Below are 21,260 nucleotides of genomic sequence, written 5' to 3'. Positions count from 1 at the left end.
TTGCTGATTATGTAGGGACCCTACTTTGAGTGACTGGATTATACTTCTTTCATGGGGCCCATCCTCTTTACTGCTGAATGTAGTTGACATAGTGAATCAATAAATGCTGATAATCATTGTGTACGGTATTGACTTTATTGTTCCCTTTAGGTGTTTTTATTCATCTGAAAGATGCCGAACTGGCTTTGGCTGTTGAGTCATGCTTGAAAGGCTTGTGTTTAGCATTTTGCTGCGACAACCACAGCGACGAAAGAGTATTACAGACACTGATGTCACAGTTCTGTCCTGCTGGCCATCGACCTCAAATCATTGTTAGTACTTTTTGGAATAATATTTATGATGTAAGGCAAAAGTAAGTATGTAATAAAATGTATATACATTTTTTTCAAATATATATAGGATTTTTTTAAAAAAACAACCCTAATTATATAATAAATAATCCGTAGCCTGTTTAACTGTAAGATTCTGTGCATCACACTGACAGGCGTTGATCCTGCTGAGAGCAATGATTAGAAAACTTTGTCTGCAACTAACAGTTGCTAGGAAATCTTTTGCCCTGAAAAGCATAATCTCAAACTGTGCATAATTCTAAGGGAGGAGTGGTTCCTCCTAGGCAGTTTCTTGTCATCTACCACAATGGCAGCTGAATTGGGAAACATCTCTGAGAATTAAATGTCTCTCTGGAGCTGGTTTATTGTGTGTGTGTATGTTTATTGTGGTTGTAATGTACTATTGTTAATGTCAGTAGCTGATTTCTCCTTCCTTCTTTGTGGGCCTTGTGTTTATGACAGTCATAGCTTTCTTCAAAAACTGTTGTGGCAAGATAACCTTCTGTCAATGGGCATGAGTCTTCTGTCGTCTGTGTTTGGGTGATTTCCATAAAGAAGACTCCTGCCAGGCCTGTCTGAAGCTCGCTGAGCTTTGTACTTCGCTGCGGCAAAGAGTTCTTTTAGTTTCATCCCTTATGGTTCAATCAGCATCCTCAGGTTTTGCCTTGACGCCAGCACCTGTGACTGAAGCTCTAACAAAGGAGAAAAGCCACTGTCCTGCTGAAATAAAAATGAAGGAGGCTAAAAGTCTCCCAAAGCTTCAAGACCAAAAAAGCAGGAGCAGTGGTGACTGGGCAGAGAGACCCAGTGGGAGGCAGCATGGCTGTTTTACAAGCTCCTTTCACCATTTTAAGAAAAAAAAACCATGATATTTCAACCCCCAAAAAGCAGCTCCATCGTTTTCCTTTTACCAACTGCCTCTTCCTAGGAAGCTTAATTGCAGTGGGAGATGGATAGAGGTGAGAAGGCACTGCACATCCTTCCCTTAGAGCCTCCTTAGCCTGTTTTTTCTCCTTTCTCTCCCCTTTTCCTGTTCCCTTGCTTGACTTCTCAGCATGGTTCAACCATGGACTTCCCTCCAGAATACTCCCATTTCTTTGCTGTTATGGGTGCCTCTGCTGCCATAGCCTTGAGTGCCGCATATGGCACAGCAAAGAACAAGACAGGTATTGGGCCATATCTGTCATGTGACCAAAGCTGATAATGACGTCCATCATCCCCTGTGGTCATGGCAGGCATTATAGCAATCTATGGCCTGGTAGTGCCATTTCTCATCTCCAGTAGACAATATCATGCTGTACAAAAGCTTGCTTCAGCTGGGGCATCCAAGTTGTACATGCAGTGTTGGCTTTTATATGTTTCCCATTAATAACATTTCCTCCACTAAAAAAAAAGACGAAAGAAGCAAAAGAATCCTAAGAATTTTCCTCTAGATGGGTCAGTACTGTTGCCTGTATTAGTACCGACTTTTGTCTCCATATGCAGCATACAAACGTCCTCATTTTTGGAAATTCCCTTCTTTGAGTTCACTATTAAAAGTTAAGATTTGATCTTAAATTAACTTTCACAAGTAGAATAATTTTGAAGTTCTGAGAATTTATCTGAGATATTCTGTAATTGTGCCTTGTCTCTTTTGTGATGCTACTTTGAGTGTACTTTCACTGTTTAACAAATGAGCACTTCTGCTTTAGCTCCTCCTCTTTGTTGTTATAGGGCAGTTGATCATCCTCTCTACCCTTCAGCGTTGACAGCACTGGAGTTCGATAATGCTGTGGTTGCCAACTGTTTGATTGACATGCGGGGTATAGAAACAGTCCTGTTGATCAAAGTAAGGTGTAACTCTTGCAGTTCTAATAGTTGAAAATAAAATTAGTGTTTCCGGCAGCTAATGTTAGACCGATTGCTGAACCTTATTGCCAGTAACATACAAGGTTTTTGCAACATTAAGTATTTGTTGACTTGACATATGCAGAGGCTCCAGAATCATCTGGATCCCCAGTTTGCAGGGCTTTAGAGGGCAGGAAACATGGCAACATTGTGTTCTACTGGGGCATTTGGTGGTGCAGCTGCCCGAACATCTGGGAAAGTATGGCTATGCAGGGTTCCCAGCACCTTTCCCCCTTCTGACCTGGCTTGGCCAGGGGGCTTCACCTCTGGGATGGCAGGCTGCAGTGAGGGAGTTTTTGTTCAGGTGCTGTTGAGGTCATTCTGCCTCATGGTTTCATCTCACCCATACCCCCCATTATCCCAATATCACACTTCTTTGGTTGGTTTGCTTATCTGTTCTTTATCATTACTTACTGGTGGTGTCAGCATTGGGCTGGATCCTTTTTCAGGGAGACTCAGTCTGTGTGCCTGTTTCCTTCATCTTTGAAGATCCCCTTAAGGGATTTTCATGTGAAGATTTGCAGGGGGCATGGGTGGCTTGGGAGCTGTCAGATCATCCTCACCTCATGTGGCAGGAGAATTCATGTAGTGGATTACACCCATGTGGAGTCCCGCATACTGCCATCATTGGTATTCACCAGCAGGCTGGGTGAGGGTTGAGTGGCCAGCTCCATGGCCATCAGGCAGGTAAGCCGATTCCCAGATCCATTGCCCTTATGCTGCAGCAAGGCTCTATCAGCAGTGACCAATAAAGTTGTGGCCATTTTATCCACTAAGGTGTTGTTGTTATTTATGCCTGGTTGTTTGCCTCACCATTCTCCCACAGTGGCTTTACACTGGTTTTGTTGTAAGGAGCATGCTTGATGGCTTCATGTGCTGGAGTGAGGCAGAGACTGAGGTCTGATTTAGCTGGTTAGCAAGATCCCCTCATGTTGTGTAGTAATCCCATTTGCTGTTTTATAAAAAGAAAATGTAACTATGATTTCAAGGGGGAAAATCCTGCCTGTTAATCAAATTCTTCAGAAAAATGAATGCAGACCTACAACAAACAGAAGAATACTGCTATACCTATCTTCTTTCAGCAGGATATTTTCAGGGGCAATCAGCCAGAGCATGAGAGAACCACGAAGGACCTAAAGTCTCATTGATTTAATTCCAGAGGTCATGTTCGCCTTTTAATCTCTTTTTCCCTATTCATGCTAAGGACTAGATAACCAGAAAAGATACTATTTTTGGCTTTGTTTTATTCCTTAGAATAGCATGGAAGCTCGTAAAGTAATGTTGATGCAAAGGCCTCCGAAAAATTGTAGAGAAGCTTTCACTGCTGAGGGCGATCAGCTGTATCACAATCGATATTATTCTTCTGACTTTACCACTCCCAGGTTCCTCAATAGAGATGTGGAAGCAGATATAAGGTTAGTATCTTATTAGCTTTCTCTCTAAAATACTAGCTTTCTCTCTAAAATGGTCCAGAATTCTTTTCACTGATTCAGTTCAATTCTTCTGTAGAGTCTGTGTCCATTCAGACATAAGGGGACTGTTTCATCCTAAGCTGAAGGTGATTTTGGCAGTAGCTCCACCTTTTGATTTTGGCAGTAGTTTGAGGCCAGTGGTTCCAGTGCATATTGGGACTCAGTTGTTCTTGCTTGTCTCAGTGTTTCTATCCTTCTGTCATTCTCCTGATTGGGTGTTGATTTTTCATGCCTTATGGCACTCCATATGACTTTTAAGTATTATCCTAGGTGTTGAGGAAAACTACCCAGCAGTGATAGACACAATCATTGTCTTCTCTGTCTGGAGGAAGAACACAGAAGTTGTGTCTCCTTTGCCAGAGTTTCATAAAGGCTACTTCATGCTTTGAAGTAGCTTCTCATGTCTGAGGGCACTGCTCTGGGAACACACTTGGTCACATCAGCCATGGTTTGTGAAGCTCCTACAGCTAGTTGTGGAATGATTTGAATACCTGATTAGCCATCTATTTCATTAGGATAACTTCATTGGGATAACTATCTTACATGTTGATTCTGAAAGACAGTCTCACAGCACAGAGAATAAATCTCCACAACAGAACTGAATCTTTCACAATGTTAGGAAGCCATCCATAGGGTTCTCATACTCTACAAAGTGGAAAGGCTTTTTACAAATTTGCTTCTTGTAGAATATTTTCTACACTTAAAATTTCAAAGTCCAATTGTCTCCTCCCTAAAAGGTTACTTAGTAGTGTTATCTTCAGACCACCTACTTACAGGAAACTGTGCTCTTTCATGCAGATACTAGTAAAATTATTTTTCAATTAACTGGTGTGTCTATTATCATCACATTCTATATAACTCTGTCATGCAGTCTACATACCCAGCCACTAGCCAGATGTGATCTGACACTTTTAACAGTGAAGCTGGCTTTTCGTGTGACTATTTACTTCCATAAGAAGAGGAAGTTAGTTTTCTGTACTCCATTCTGATCCACGCTACCTATTGTTTCATGGGGATTAAGTGGTCCTTCAACCAGATACCATATTTATCTCGAATATGGTTTCTTCTTTCCATTGCAGTCAGTAGATGACAATGGCTAAGGTCTTTCCAAACCCATTCCAGAGGTGAAAAGTGGTGTAACCTTGAGACATCTGCTGGGCCTTTGCCTTCTATTTAGGTTCTCAGTGATAGAACCTGGGTGCAAAACCTGATAGAAGGCTTGCTCACATAACCTATCCTTAGCAGAGTTAAGAAAGTTACTTCTTTTTATATAGAGTTTTAAAAAGGTAAAGTAGGCTACAAAACATATATACAAAAGAAAGCCGTAAAAAACTTGAGTGCATAAGCACTGGCATAAAACATACTCAGCAATATCAGGAAGGTAGAATCATACACAGTAATGTGCATGAATAGAGAGAGAGGTAGCAATAGTAGCAGGAATGTAGAAGCCAAGCCCCAATTAAGCAGCTGGTAAAGGTCACTTCAATTAGGCAGCTGTTCAGCATTATCCCAAGGACGCAAGTGGTATTGCTCCTACAAAACTTTAACATACATGGATGCCAAATACTCTAACACTCAGACTAGAATTGAACTTTTTCCTGCGTTACAAGGGTCCTTGCAGAGACTCCAAGATGTCTTCCCAGCATTTCAGGCGTTGCATTTCTACAACCGTCACACTGTTACGACATTTGCCATGACATAAGAACATAAGAACAAGCCGGCTGGATCAGACCAAAGTCCATCTAGTCCAGCTCTCTGCTACTCGCAGTGGCCCACCAGGTGCCTTTGGGAGCTCACATGTAGGATGTGAACGCAATGGCCTTCTGCGGCTGTTGCTCCCGATCACCTGGTCTGTTAAGGCATTTGCAATCTCAGATCAAAGAGGATCAAGATTGGTAGCCATAAATCGACTTCTCCTCCATAAATCTGTCCAAGTCCCTTTTAAAGCTATCCAGGTTAGTGGCCATCACCACCTCCTGTGGCAGCATATTCCAAACACCAATCACACGTTGCGTGAAGAAGTGTTTCCTTTTATTAGTCCTAATTCTTCCCCCCAGTATTTTCAATGAATGCCCCCTGGTTCTAGTATTGTGAGAAAGAGAGAAAAATTTCTCTCTGTCAACATTTTCTACCCCATGCATAATTTTATAGACTTCAATCATATCCCCCCTTAGCCGCCTCCTCTCCAAACTAAAGAGTCCCAAACGCTGCAGCCTCTCCTCATAGGGAAGGTGCTCCAGTCCCTCAATCATCCTTGTTGCCCTTCTCTGCACTTTTTCTATCTCCTCAATATCCTTTTTGAGATGCGGCGACCAGAACTGGACACAGTACTCCAAGTGCGGTCGCACCACTGCTTTATATAAGGGCATGACAATCTTTGCAGTTTTATTCTCAATTCCTTTCCTAATGATCCCCAGCATAGAGTTTGCCTTTTTCACAGCTGTCATGCATTGAGTTGACATTCCCATGGAACTATCAACTAAGACGCCTAAATCCCTTTCCTGGTCTGTGACTGATAGCACTCACCCCTGTAGCGTGTATGTGAAGTTTGGATTTTTTGCCCCTGTGTGCAATACTTTACATTTTGCTACATTGAACTGCATTTGCCATTTCTGAGCCCACTCACCTAATTTATCAAGGTCCGCTTGGAGCTCTTCGCAATCCTTTGTGGTTCTCACCACCATAGATAATTTGGTATCATCTGCAAACTTGGCCACCACGCTACCCACCCCTACTTCCAGGTCATTTATGAATAGGTTAAAGAGCACTGGTCCCAAAACGGATCCTTGGGGGACACCACTCCCGACATCTCTCCATTGTGAGAACTTCCCATTTACACCCACTCTTTGTTTCCTGTTTCTCAACCAGTTTTTAATCCATAGGAGGACTTCCCCTCTTATTCCTTCATTGCTGAGTTTTCTCAACAGTCTCTGGTGAGGAACTTTGTCAAAAGCCTTTTGGAAATCCAAGTAGACAATGTCCACCGGTTCACCCCTGTCCACATGCCTGTTTACACCCTCAAAGAACTCTAGTAAGTTTGTAAGACAGGATTTGCCTCTGCAAAAGCCATGCTGACTCTTTCTCAGCAGGTCTTGCTTTTCTACATGTTTTATAATGTTATCTTTAATGATAGATTCTACTAATTTACCAGGAACAGATGTCAAACTGACTGGCCTGTAATTTCCCGGGTCCCCCCTAGATCCTTTCTTAAAGATTGGTGTGCCATTGGCCATCTTCCAGTCTTCAGGGATGCAGCCTGATTCCAGGGATAAGTTGCATATTAAAGTGAGAAGATCAGCAATTTCATGCTTGAGCTCTTTAAGAACTCTTGGGTGAATGCAATCTGGGCCAGGGGATTTGGTAACATTTAGTTTATCAATGGCTGCCAGAACTTCTTCCTTGTCTACCACTATCTTCAGCTAGTTCCTAGGAGTAGCCTGCTAAGAAGCTTGGTTCAGGTGCAGGAATGTTCCTCACCTCCTCTTGGGTGAAGACAGATGCAAAGAATTCATTCAGCTTCTCTGCAATCTCCCTGCCATCTTTTAGCACACCCTTTGTTCCTTTGTCATCTAACGGGCCTACTGCTTCCCTTGCTGGCTTCCTGCTTTTGATGTACTTGAAGAACTGTTTGTTGCTGGTCTTGATGTTCGCAGCCATGCGTTCCTCATAATCCTTTTTGCCTCCCTTACAGCTAACTTGCTTCTCTTTTGCCACCATTTGTGTTCCCTCTCATATTCTTCATCAGCCAAACTGGACTTCCATTTTCTAAAAGACATTTTCTTTTTTCTGATAATTTCCTCAACCTCTCTTGTTAACCATGGTGGCTTTCTTTTGGACTGGGTGCTGCCTTTTCTAACCTGTGGAACACATTCCAGCTGAGCTTTTATTACTGTGTTTTTAAATAACCTCCAAGCATCCTGGACAGTTTTGACTCTCTTGATTTTCCCTTTCAGCTTCCTGCGCACTATCCCCCTCATCTTTGAGAAATTTCCCTTTCTGAAGGCGAATGTAACTACATTAGTAGTTGCCACTTGTTCGCATGCTGAGATACTGAATCTGACAGCATTGTGGTCGCTGTTCCCTATCGGCTCAACAACACTGACTTCCTGCACCAGGTCCTGGGTCCCACATAGAATTAGATCTAGATCTAGATGACATGTAATGACAGAGCACATTCATTGAGAGCATGGCTTTTAATAAAGGTGCTCTGACGATAGAGCTGCAACATGGTCCAAACCTTCATTAAGGCCAAGAAAGTGCTGCATTTGGAAAAAATGGTGTTTAACAGCCTGTTTGTCTGATGCCATGACTTGATCTGTTCCCACTCCAGGTAGGTCAACTTACTGTTCTTTCTATATATGGGAACGCACAGCCATCATGAAGAAAAATAAACTGCTTACCTGCAATAGATACTCTTCAAGTGGTCTCCTGTGTAGTCACACAACACATAACATTCCAGTAACATCTTCCTTGCCAGAGGAGATCTGGAAAGAACTGTGTAGAACATTGATTCCTGCCCATTTGGTGTATACACATTGGTAACTGCAGCATTGAGTAGTCAGATCTATTGTCAAAATTACTTTCAGATTATCTTTACAGGATCAAGGATTCCTGTATTCATCACTGCACAGATGACCACTCAAAGCATCCATTATAAGCAAGCAGTCTGTTCTTCTGCTGTTTCTGAATTGCTGTTTGGAAGATCTGTTTTCTACAAGCACCTTCATAATGCTTTGTTTCTGTTAAGCAATTTAGAAAAAGAAGTTGAAAACAAAAAATCTCAGCTTTCCTCTTGCCAACAACAAATGTCTTCTATTAACAATGATATAAGAAAGAATCAAAACATCATTAGTAATCATCAGCTGCAGCAAAAACAAATACAGGTAACAAATGTTTAAGAATAAATGATCATATTAGAGCTTGGTGCATATTACATAATACAGCATCTGTAAAATAGTTTTGCTTGTCTTCTAAATTCTAAGGCATGTTTGTCTTTTTGGCCTAAAAGCTTTAACATCATTTGTTGAGAGAGGGATCTAGTGGGGCCTGATGCTTGGTTTAAAGAAAGGATGGGAGCACTTCAGTACATCTGGGCTGATCAATACTCCAGATTTCTTCAGGTGGGCTCATGACCCTTTTGCAGTCCAATCTTAAGCATGTTAACTCAAATGTAAGTTCTCATGAGTTTGGAGAAGTATGCATTGTAGCCTGAGAAAGGTCCAGATGGGTTTCCAAGTTCCTAATTTCTGTAAGTCCATTTACTTCCAACTGGAGATAAAGTAGAAGGAAAATAATAAGTAGGAATGAGAAGATATGTACATGTTCTGAGAAACTGGGCCAGGATCAAAAATCAGATGGTGCTGTAGGTAAAGTATGCGCAGTTTGAATTTTAGCAAGGGATGCATGAAAGATCTTATTAGTTTTTACTGGGCTATACTTTCATAATTATTAGATTGTAAAAGCTTAGTTAACTGGCATCCAGACCTGCCCAAGTCACTCATGCATTACCCACTTGACGCTACTGCCCTCTCGTTACTGCTGGGCTGGGACCGCAGCAGTCAAATGTATGAGAAACTTGACCAGTGCACTTGTGAGTAAGTTGACTGGCTTGTCCCTCAAGTTATTCAACCAGCACATGCCTATGAGTCAGTCAGCCACCACATGGCTGTAAGTGAAATGTGGAGAGGTAGCAAGAGTGCATCAGCATCAAGTAGGCAGTATTGGAGTGGGCTGCAAGACCCAGCCAAGTCCATGTTGCTGCCCTCTCTCCACCATGTAAAAGCTGTTTTAACCAGCATATTTGGTTAACTGGCAACCCCCATTCTCTAGAATGTTTTTTAACAAATCTTTTACTTTACTGTATTTTAAAAGTTGCTTTAGTACATGAGATTTTTTCCCCTACATTCGTACAGTGTTCTAGCATATTTAATTATTTTTATTCTTGGAAGCACTCTACAATTTCTTCTGCCTTACATGTGGCCTATATTTTTCAACTGATTTTTCTATCCTGGGTTCTTATCATTCTTATAATTTAAATTAGGGATCCCCAATCTTTTTGAGCCTGTGGCTCATTTGAAATTCTGACACAGCATCATTGGCAGCAACAAAATGGCTGCCACACACAGAGGAGCCAGGCAAATTGCCACAGCTTACTTCAGCAATGTATTATAGATTCTTATGCTGTGCTGGCAGCTGCTGCCAAAGCAACATTTTAAAAAAATCTGCACAGCCAGTCAAATCTCCAATAGTCTGTCAGAAATCTTGTTCAGCAAAAGCCCACCAACTTCTGAAAAAACACTTGGCAGGTGCAAGGAAAGGAGTTATTGGGCACCATGGTGCCTAAGGGTTCCATGTTCGGAATTCTTGATTTACATTTTATGAAGCTCTGATTACATAAATTTGTTTGCTGCTGGTAGATTTTTCCCCTTAATGCTACTTAAGCCTTTTGTCATTCAAAATGCCTCCCTGTTGTCAGTGGAAACCAAGGATAGGTCATGAAAGTGTAGATGAGGGGACTCTTTTCTTAACCTTGAGAGTCCATCTGGAAGCCAGCAGTGACTCAGCCAAGGTAAGCTGAGACTCTTAAGAGGACAGGGATTAAAATTTTGTAGTCCAATCATTAGTCTCATGATTAGACATTACTTTAAAAACATACAGGGCCATTTGATGAGCCAAAAAAGCGAAATCCGCTTTCAGCTTTTTATCTTTCTAGTGTTTACTGAATTAACTAGGGCCCCTTACATCTATATCTGAATCAGGCCTGACTAAAGTAATCTAGAAAAATATTCTAATATTTACATTTATCCCTGTCAGTTGCTCACAAAAATATTGCGTACTTCATTTCTCTCTTTCTCACAATACTAGAACCAGGGGGCATACATTGAAAATGCTGGGGGGAAGAATTAGGACTAATAAAAGGATACACTTCTTCACACAATGTATGACTGGTGTTTGGAATATGCTGCCACAGGAGGTGGTGATGGCCACTAACCTGGATAGCTTTAAAAGGGACTTGGATAGATTTATGGAGGAGAAGTCGATTTATGGCTACCAATCTTGATCCCCTTTGATCTGAGATTGCAAATGCCTTAACAGTCCAGGTGCTCGGGAGCAACAGCCGCAGAAGGCCATTGCTTTCACATCCTGCATGTGAGCTCCCAAAGGCACCTGGTGGGCCACTGCGAGTAGCAGAGAGCTGGACTAGATGGACTCTGGTCTGATCCAGCTGGCTTGTTCTTATGTTCTTATTTCTAAAAACATATATTCAAAAGTTAGGTTTACACAAATAATATTTGCAAAGTATTCACAAATTGGATTAAAGACTCTTTATCTGTATTTAATCCCAATAATTTAATGTTTTGGTTGAATGTCTCTTCCTATCCCCTGCCAATAATGTACATAGCAATAACTTACTTATTTTCACTGTTATTTCAGGTAACAATGAGAAAAATAAATCTAGAAATTGCAGATATGGAAGAACAACAGTCTGCCATCATATCTACATTAGTAAGTAGTTTTTTATGACAGTTAGATCTGTGGATGTTAATTTTTTTAACTGAACATGAGAAGAGCCTAAATTTGAACACTGTTAAATTAACTAAAGCTAATTCTGAAACTTAATGTAATTTTTTTTCTAAATTGAAAACATTTGCATACATACTTAGATGCACTTTAAGTTATCTTGAAGCTGGTCTAGCATAGCAATTCTTTTGGCTGATTTAATAATAAATTTAAAAAATAAGACTGTTTCTGCATGGTGGCAGAAATTTATTATGCTGGTGGAGCTTCAGAACCGCTCGCAGGCAGCCCCGAAGCTACTGCAAACCGCAGAGGCGGTCCCGTTCATCTACCTCTCTTCCCTGATCAGCTCTGGATGGCTGGAGGGACGGGCAGTGAGGGCGTGTCCCTCCAACCGTCCAGAGCTGCACAGGGAGGAGAGGTAGGTGAACGGAACACCGGAGGGGCAAAAAGCGGTGCCCTCACGGCCTGTGCGCTTCGCATCACGCTAGTGGGAAGATGCTGCTTTAAAAAAAAAACTCGCTTAGGGAGTGAGTTTCAAAAGCAGCATTTTTGCGCTGCTTTGGGGGTTTTGGCATGGCACTGTGCGAATAGTGCCCCAGGAACTGTGTTTTTACTGTCTCTAGGGCACTGTTTTCTGCCCGTGCAGACATTTTTAAAATGATAAACATTTAAAATAAGACATTTTTTAAATGATAAACTGTTTCAGTGGTGGTAGCAACTAATATATTTGTAATTTGGGGGGAATACAGCAGTATGTTTAGTATTGTCTACTCTTTGCTTTTCTTACAGCATCCTTTCAGCACATTTTAGGTAAACTTGGGATTGCCCTGGATGCGTCCCGGGCTAATTTTATGACCAAAGATTTACAATAGCATTGACATTTTAAAAGAATAACCCATTTGCCCTTGAAATTTAAAAATGTTAACAGGAAGATGAAGCTGAAGAGGTCAAGAAAAGGATGGAAACTGTTAAGAAAGGGATACTTCAGCAGAAGAAGGAAATGGAGGAAGGGAAACATAGACTACAAGAGGCAGAACAGAAATTAGCAGCAATTAAAGACAAAATTCATCAAGTAGAAGAAGAAGCAGGCCCAGTCAAGGTACACAGTATGAAAACAAAGTGCTGTTTGGAGTAGGGCAGAAGCTATAATATATTGTATGAAAAGTGGCATAGTTTTTAATGATTTATGGATGGAGCCATTTGATGACTTTTTAAGTAGATAAAATGCAGTATTCAGAACCTAGAGTAGAATAGACTAATTTTACCTAACATAATATGATAAATACTAAAGCTCATGGGATAATTATTAATGCTTTAAATATCCTATTTTTTATACTTGAGTTGTTTGCTGTTTGAAACTTGTTAACAGAATTTAATGAAATGTGTGTGATTTGGATTGTTTTGATCTCTCTGAGGCCAAATATAACGTTATATTGTTTATTAAATCTAGTATTGTTTATCCCATAATAAATATATGAATGTGATTTGTTCTCCCATTGTTACCCAATTGTATTGCATTTATAAGATAAATTAATAGGTCAGGTGGAGCGATAATGACTTGGAAGTCACTATAGTAATCAATTGACAATCATATTCATTTATGGTTAACAGGATGGACTAAGTCAAGCAGATGATGATTTGGAAAACAGTAAAAATACCATGCGACATTATGAGGGAAAAAAGAAAGAGCATTTGGAATCCATTAAAAAACTTAAAAATCATCTAGCTGACAGAGAGAGCGTATTGACGGTATTTGATATGATAATAAAATGCTGAGAATGCATCTGAAAGCATTTTCTTACGCTTACTTTGATTTATTTACCTCTTTACATTTATGTAAACAGCCAATTGGTCCTCTTAAAATATGACTTGTTTATGCATATTGAATATTGTATTGCCTGCATGCTTTTTACTGTATTGCTTAAGATCCTTGCAAGGAGGCTTTTCTTCCTGACTCACATATGGCTTGTTATTTTTTCTTTTTCCATCTTCTTCTTTTGCCCAAGTGGGGGAAGCATTTCAACAGGAGAACACGTAGTTTGGCATACTGGTGAAACTTATGAATATGCAATATTATAAGACTAGCAGTAAAGCCCATTGCAGGGGGAAATGCAGTAGGCTCTAGAAAATGCAGTAGGCTCTAGAGAAGCAAGCATGGGCTTTATTGATGCTTTACCCTCCACCTCTTCCCCCCCCCACCCCCACCTGCTGGCCTGCTTCCTACTTGGAAATGCCTACTTGGAAATGCCATCTTCTTCCAGACTAGCATTGCTTTTTCTTCCATCTGGCATTGTGTCTTCACCTTGTCCTCTGTCACTGGTTTCTGCCGCAGTGGCAGGGCAGTTGCAGGTGGCTCCTTGAAGCATAGTGTCGGCACAGTGGGGTGCTCCGACTGATCAGCTGGCTGACAGTGAATGTGGGGCCAGGTGCGGGGAGCCAACTCCAGACATTGGGGTTGGGAGAGGGCAGGCAGGCTTGGGCCGTCTGTAGGCAGCTCCCCAAAACCGCAGTCTTGTCATCAACGCGGCAGGGTGCCCCAGCTGATCAATTGGCTGGTGATGATTGTGGGGCAAACTAAGTCCATGGTGGTGTGGGTGAACTGACTCCGGACATTGGTGGTTGGGAGAGTGTGGTTGGGGGAGGTTGGGGCCGGGCCCTGTGGGGAGGGCAGCTTGCTGCTGCTGTTCCACCGGACCCGGCTGGCTCCTGAGTCAATGGGCGGGGACGACATGGGCAGGGGACTGGTTGAACTGTGAGAGATGCACTTCCCACCAACTGGTGTGCAGGCCTGGAAGTGAGTCTTGCACGCTAATTGGTGGGAAATGAGTTGTCAACTCATTCCAACCCTTGGAGAATTATGTATTAGGATAGCTCACCCCATAAAGGACAGGTTCTCATGAATCTAGAAATACTGTAAGATCTCCTGTTCTAACTGGAATCCTAAGTAGAGGCCTGCTAGCAAAAACTAAAGACAAGATGATTTGTGCTATGTACCAAAATAATGTTTAAACTCACACCAGTATCTGAATGATTTGTATTTGAATTTGCATAATTGTACTTTCACGTAATTCTGATTTTTGCCTTTGACAAAGGATATCATGTCCCAAAGTTTAAAATATTTTCTTTTATAAGAGGTGAATTCTGATACATACAGTTGTGTTGATATGCCTGTTTTTCTGTTTCCTTTAATATGTTTAATTTGTGTAAATAACTGAATGCTCTCAAATACGGATTTCTGTTTCTGCACCAGTGAACTTGTACTGACAGTTTAAAAATACTGAATAGAGTTCTAGTTCTAGTCTCAAAAAAGTGATCAGAAAAAAGAGCAGAAAGGTTAGCTGTCTCCATTATGGTCTTTCAGGAGCAACTGCTCAATCACTGTTCTAGAATTACTTGTGATCTGATCCAGTGATGCAGTTCCTAGGTTTTGAAATGTTAGGGTGGTAATCTTCAGCCAATAAAAGTTGCACTTTTTTCCCTTTATTTTGAAACTACATTTTGCCTTTTATTAACCTTTGAAAGATTATCCTACCCTGGTGCTTTAATACAGGCACATGCTAATGTTTTGCTTTAAGTGACAAAAAGATATAATATAGAGGCTAATAATGATATAGACTAGGACAGTGGTGGCGAACCTTTGGCACTCCAGATATTATGGACTACAATTCCCACCAATGGTCAATTGGCCATGCTGGCAGGGGCTGATGGGAATTGTAGTCCATAACATCTGGAGTGCCAAAGGTTCGCCACCACGGGACTAGGACATTGCAGTGAACGATCCCAATGAATTAAAGTTCCCTTCTGAGTTGCTTGACATCAGAGAATTTAGAAGCATATATAATTGAATTCAGGATTGCACTGTTCATTTACTAGATGACTGGGCGATCTGCCGTTGATTACAGTGTATGCAACATGTTTCGAATGATTTGAAAGTGTTGGGTACTTATACACTAGTTTCTCTGTATTTTCTTACAGTTGCTGTTTAAACAGTAACTGAAAGCATTTTACAACCTCCCCTGATCTCAAAATAGTTCTTACCATATTTATCAGGATTGAATCTGAATAAATAAATTTAAGTAGGACTATCTTTGCTCTCTCCCCTTTCTCATCCCCTTTCTCATTCAAAATGTTGCAGAGATTTAATGAAGATAATTCTGTCATATTTTAACATGCTCTGTAGGAAACGATTGCAAAGGCTTCTGAAATCTACCCAGAGAGGATAGAAGTAAATAGAACCGTTAAGAGTCTTGATACAGAAATGAATCGCTTGAGAAAGAGGATAAATTCAGAAAAAGAGCGTACTGGAGATATGGAGGAAATAATAAGGTAAACATTCTTGTTCCTTATATTGTCGAAGGCTTTCACGGCTGGAATCACTTGGGTGCTGTGTGGTTTCCAGGCTGGATGGCTGTGTTCTAGCAGCATTCTCTCCTGACGTTTCGCCTGCATCTGTGGCTGAAGATCTGCGCCTGCATCTGTGGCTGAAGATCTGTGGCTGCATCTGTGGCTGCATCTTCTGAAGATGCCAGCCACAGATGCAGGCGAAACGTCAGGAGAGAATGCTGCTAGAACACGGCCATACAGCCCGGAAACCACACAGCACCCAACATTCTTGTTCCTTGTTTCCTTTGCGAGTATGTCTGGAAATTGTATTTCTGTTTGACTTTTGTTTGAAACTTTCAATTCTGAATATTGCTAGAATTTTAGCAAATTTCACTATAGCTGAAATTTTATTGTCTATCACACCCAAAACAAGGGCGGGGTGAGAATTGACAGACCACAAAACACCTTGCTGGAGAAAACTAGGCACCAGCTCCTTTGCTGGACATGTTGCTGAATAGCCTAACCCCCAGGACCCCATAAGGGGGCCCCCAAACCAAGGTTGGCAGGAATGCCTCCTCCTTCATCCAGATTGGATCTGGCTTGATGCCCCAAACTGCCACAAGAGTTCCTGCCACTGCCCTCTAGAAAGCAGGACATTCTAGATGCTGTGAAGTCAAACATCTTGGCCCCCTCTGAGAGGTACATACCAGCAACCTGGAAAAGTGCTGCTTGTCTGAAGATGTCTGAGTGCTGCAAGCGCCTCCACCAGCCATACAGCAGTGCTGCTCAGCTGCCAGTGTGTCATGTCCACCTTGCTAGGGAACTTGGCCCCCACACTATGCATGCTGTTCCAAAACGACCATTGGTACTTACCTGTGAAGGGTCCTTCTCCTTTGAGTTCTGAGTTCATGGCCTGTGTGAGGCCCACCACAGTCCTGTTGGTGAGGTAATTCTCCCCAGGTTGGATGATCAGCATATCCAAAGACTGTGACCAATGACACAATGAATGACTGCTGTGACAAAGTCCTCCCAGTGCATACCTCTGGGCCTGATCCAGCAAATCATGCGCGCGCGCACACACGCACACACACAGAGAGAGAAGGTCACAAAAAGGAAGTATTATGACAGGGTTAGATATATATGTCTGAAGACCACTACTGGCCAAATGGCTTGTATGCAAGCCAGAAGGAGAAGCAGGAGAAGGGTATTAGCAGTTGATTATTTTTGTCATAAATCATTATTACGCTTTGTAGCGGTAATATTTTTAAGTCACAGACAAAATTTAACAGGTGTAGCATTTTGTTTTGCAGCCAAATTTGTTAAGTAAACCAAGTTTGTTAAAACATGATGGTTCTAAATTATCAGACATTGTTTTCTGCTAATTCTCATGTGTCATCATCCCTTTTTTGCAAACCAGACAACTTCAAGAAGCAAAAGAAAAATATAGGAGTGCAGAGAGTGAAGTCAAGAACTTGAAGAAATTTATTAAACTATTGGATGAAGTGATGGTTCAAAGATACAACACATTTTTACATTTTAGAAGGTGGGTGTAATTATCATCTTATATCTAATAGTTAAGTGTTTGTAAGTTTTTTGTGGTTAGGACGTTTAGATTGATATATATCACTGCATTGGAAGTCATTGGATTAAGGAGGGTGACTCCCACCAAGAAACAGGAAGTCCAAGGAAAATTCTTCCTGCCTTCCTATTGGAAGGGTTGGGAATCAACCCTACATGATGAGTATCCAATGGACCATTTTAAAAAATAATTGCCCTCAGAGGCTGTTGCTAGGCAAATTCAACATTACAGATTTAGTTTCTGTTAATAAAAGAGGGAAGGGGCAGGGCTCTTCCTGTGACTGTTTTGTCCTCTGAGGAAGAATTCATCAGGGGTAGGACCAATACAATTACTCGGTGTCTCGCAACTGTCTGAGCTGCTTGATTCTCGTAGATCTGGCTGATTACAACTAGTCAACAGTAGCCACCCTATGAAAGCCAGTGGGGTGTAGCAGTTAGAAGTTCACACTAGGGTCTGAGATATGTCATCCCGCCCTCATTTCTCAGCTTTAAGCTGTTCGATCAAGGGGGTCTGAGTGCTCTTCAGTGGCGAAGGGAGCTCTCAGGGAAGAGTGCTTTCCCCACCTCCATCACATGCCAATTTAGGCAGGAAATGTCAGCACAAGATACATGGGAAGGAGAAAACTCTTTAGTCCTCTCCATGGGTAGCCTGTGCTTGCCAGTCCCATGTGTGCCTGTACTGAAGACCACTTGATGGACAGCAGTTACAGGTAATTACAACCATGTTTTATTTTCAACACTGTTTCGCATCGTGCTTCCAGTGAGCGAAATAGATTGAAGATGTTATTTTGATATTTTGCTTGTTTCATTTCGAAGGTTCCTGACGATGCGGTGCAAACACTACTTTAACTCTTTGTTAAGTCAGCGATCATATTCTGGAAAAATTGTGTTTGACCATAAAAATGAAAAACTTTCAATTACAGTAAGTAACTTTATATTTTTATTGTGGACGAATTTGCAGTGATGATCTTATTTGTCTGCTGTTCAAAGTGTTTTTTTCTCAATTCTTACATTGAACCAGGCCTGGCAGTGAAACAGTAGTAGTTGTTGAGCAGCATTTGTGAATACCCGATCATACGGAGGGCCCAACTCTTATGCTTCTGCTATGCTTTCTATAATTTTCAGGTGTTCAGACATACAGTGGAACTAAGATAAGCATCCAAAAGAGATTTTACCCATCACATATACTTTTGTTCTGGCCCCGCACAGCATGATTGTCAGATGTTATGATGCTTTTTAGGGCTAGTCTTCACAGATACCTGCTCTCCATATCCTGCTTTGATGGAGATGTATTATGGGGAGAAAAGATACTGACTTTTTATTGAGATACTCTCCACATCTGTGTTGACATTCTATAATGCTAAACTTAAAGTGCAAGCAGCTGCAATTCTAATATGTCATAACAGATAGAGCAGGTCGGGCTTATCCTAGTTAAATGCAAGCATTTTCACTTCAGCTAGTTTAATCCCATTGGAATAAATAGGTCAAAATTATTTTATCTTGTTTACATGCTGTAATAAGGAAGATCACCATCCTAAGCCACTACTGGTAAGGGTGGCCTAGAGCAGAGCCAATGGGCACACACCTAAAGCTCTTCAGGAGATCCTGTCAGGCTTATTCTAGCTGCCACCTCTGATGGAATGTTGATAGTTCTGTGATGTGATTTTACTTTTCCCTCTCATAAACTGATTGCTGTTATCCAGCTGTATTGGGCACTCTCAAATGACTCCTTGAGGCTTATTAACAAGCAAATAAAGATGGGACATTTATTTACAGATTTACAAGAATATAAGTTGCAGAGGTACTGTATATACTCATGTATAAGTCGACCCGCATATAAGTCAAGGCACCTAATTTTACCACAAAAAACTGGGAAAACATTGACTCGCGTATAAGTCGAGGGTGGGAAATGCAGCAGCTACTGATAAATTTCAAAAATAAAAATAGATACCAATAAAATTACATTAGTTGAGGCATAAGTAGGTTAAATGTTTTTGAATATTTATTTCAAAGAAAGACAGTAAACTAGCTCTGAAAGTGGAAAAGAGGGTCAACAAGAACAATATGGTATCAGCAATAACTTTAAAAGTACAAAAACCTTAGCTTTTTTGTAAGGAAGGGTTTTAAACAATGGATCTTACAATAAAAACTGCAATGAACATGCCTGTTCACTGTGACTCAAAACTACCCTGCTTTTTTAAAAAATAGTTCATTATTTTTAGTGTACATATTAATTGCACATGGCAGGTGTCATTTTAGAAGGGACATTCACACAACCTCTCACAGGAGGAATGTTTATGTTGGCAGTACCAACATTTCAGAGTATCTTTAGGAGACCCTCCTGATGATACCACCCAGGTTTGGTGAAGTTTGGTTCAGGGTAGCCCCATCTACTATTAGCTTCCATTGGAAACAATGGGGAATGGGAGCACCCTCTTTGGGGATCCATAACTTCAGACCCCCTGAACCAAACGTCACCAACCTGGCTGGTATCAGCAAGAGATTATCCTGATGATACCACCCAGGTTTAGTGAAGTTTGGTTCAAGGGGTCCAAAGTTATGGACCCTCAAAAGGTAGCCCCATCTACTATTAGTTTCCATTGGAAACAATGGGGGATGGGAGCACCCACTTTGGGGGTCCATAACTTTGGAACCCCTGAACCAAATTTTACCAAACTTGGCTGGTATCATCAGGAGTGTCACCTAATATCCTGAAATTTTGGTGCTGCTAGCCCAAACACTGCGTCCCCTGGCAGCCGACAAAGTAAAAACCCTAAAATATTTTTTTTAATACAGCTGACTCATGTATAAGTCGAGGGGGGCTTTTTCAGCACAAAAAATGTGCTGAAAAACTCGACTTATACACGAGTATAAGTCCCATCTGGAACCCACTCCTGACTCTGTTAATTAAACAACACACACCTTCAGAGACTTCACTGTCCCATATCTAGGTGCTTTCTCTGCAGAGACCTATAACCAAGCCCTCTGTGTGTTATAAGTAACCTTTGTGATGATGTTTCCCTTTGGACCAAGGCTCAAGTATCACACACAGCCTGACCTTTCCCAGTCCTTCACTAAAACTGGCTATACAGTTTTAGCCAGTTTGAGCAGCAAAGCTCTTTTTCACTCAGCTCTCTGCCTTTCTCTCTGGTCTCTCCTCTGTCTTTCTGGCTTTCTTTCTGGTCTCTCTATCCTCATGAACACACACCCTCTAGGCTTTTATAAACAGCTACAGCAGCAGCCAGCCAATCAGGTAGAGCTCTGAGTTAACTCCTTACATTCCTTTTCCCTGTCAGAACTGTGTTTTAAAATTAATCCTTCTTCCGCAGTCCATCACACATGCAGAGTAGCTTATTCAAAATCTTGACCAGTGACAGTGGTTAGCAAGTGTTTTTCTCTTAATGAACCTTTTTTTAGACATGTTGGCAGATTATCAACCTCCTGTCACAAAGGCTACTAGATGCTGAAACCCAACTACTATTTACCCAGCACATGAAGGCCATATTACCTGAGGAATTCAATCTTTCTCCCACCAGTAAAGGACTACCGATGTATTTTTACAACTTATCTTCACCGTACCTTAGACGTACCTTCGTGTTAGCCCGTTTGAATGCGCTTCCCTCAGCAGCCTTGATCAGCAGATTTCGTCAGATCCCTTACCAACAAAGAATGTGTCCTTGTTCACGAAAAGACATTGAAACAATCGAGCATGTCCTTTTAGAATGTGACTTATATGCTTCAATCAGAAGACAGTATACAGACCTTCATACTGAGAATTATGTCCTTTCACCGGATGGATTTAAAACTTTTTATCTGCTCTGTGATCAATGCCCTCAGAGATCCTTAGACATTGCTAAATTCTTGGCGCTGGCGCAACAGATCCACCTTAGATCTTCGTATTTATTGATTGCTATTCTTTTAAACAAACTTTAATCAACTATTTATAATATTCGAATCTATTAATCTTAACCTAACCCTAATCCTCCTCAACCCTTCTGTTGTACTATAAACTTATGCCAATAAAAGGTTGATGATGTTGATGTTGGTAAATGAGGAATTTCCTATGAAACATGTACATGTATTGAGCCATTTCTGTTTTAATGCTGCAATGTGTTTCACTAATTTCAGGTTTTCCTACAGCTCAGGATTT

At 41.2% G+C, this 21,260-nt stretch overlaps 1 protein-coding gene across 1 annotated transcript in view; it reads left to right on the top strand.

The window, feature by feature from the left end:
* SMC6 (structural maintenance of chromosomes 6) overlaps window positions 1–21,260 on the top strand; it is a 52,091-nt gene that overhangs the window by 23,240 nt on the left and 7,591 nt on the right. The window contains exons 15-24 of the mRNA XM_048498906.1: window positions 151–352; window positions 2,043–2,157; window positions 3,471–3,631; window positions 8,436–8,571; window positions 11,123–11,194; window positions 12,138–12,308; window positions 12,821–12,958; window positions 15,390–15,535; window positions 16,950–17,075; window positions 17,927–18,032. Coding sequence (XP_048354863.1) covers window positions 151–352; window positions 2,043–2,157; window positions 3,471–3,631; window positions 8,436–8,571; window positions 11,123–11,194; window positions 12,138–12,308; window positions 12,821–12,958; window positions 15,390–15,535; window positions 16,950–17,075; window positions 17,927–18,032 — 1,373 coding nt within the window. The remainder of the gene's footprint in view (window positions 1–150; window positions 353–2,042; window positions 2,158–3,470; window positions 3,632–8,435; window positions 8,572–11,122; window positions 11,195–12,137; window positions 12,309–12,820; window positions 12,959–15,389; window positions 15,536–16,949; window positions 17,076–17,926; window positions 18,033–21,260) is intronic.

The sequence above is a fragment of the Sphaerodactylus townsendi genome, linkage group LG01 (assembly GCF_021028975.2).
Source record: "Sphaerodactylus townsendi isolate TG3544 linkage group LG01, MPM_Stown_v2.3, whole genome shotgun sequence".
Taxonomy (NCBI): Eukaryota; Metazoa; Chordata; class Lepidosauria; order Squamata; family Sphaerodactylidae; genus Sphaerodactylus; species Sphaerodactylus townsendi.
Note: the sequence above shows the minus strand (reverse complement) of the source record. Positions and strands in the feature narration are given on the sequence as shown.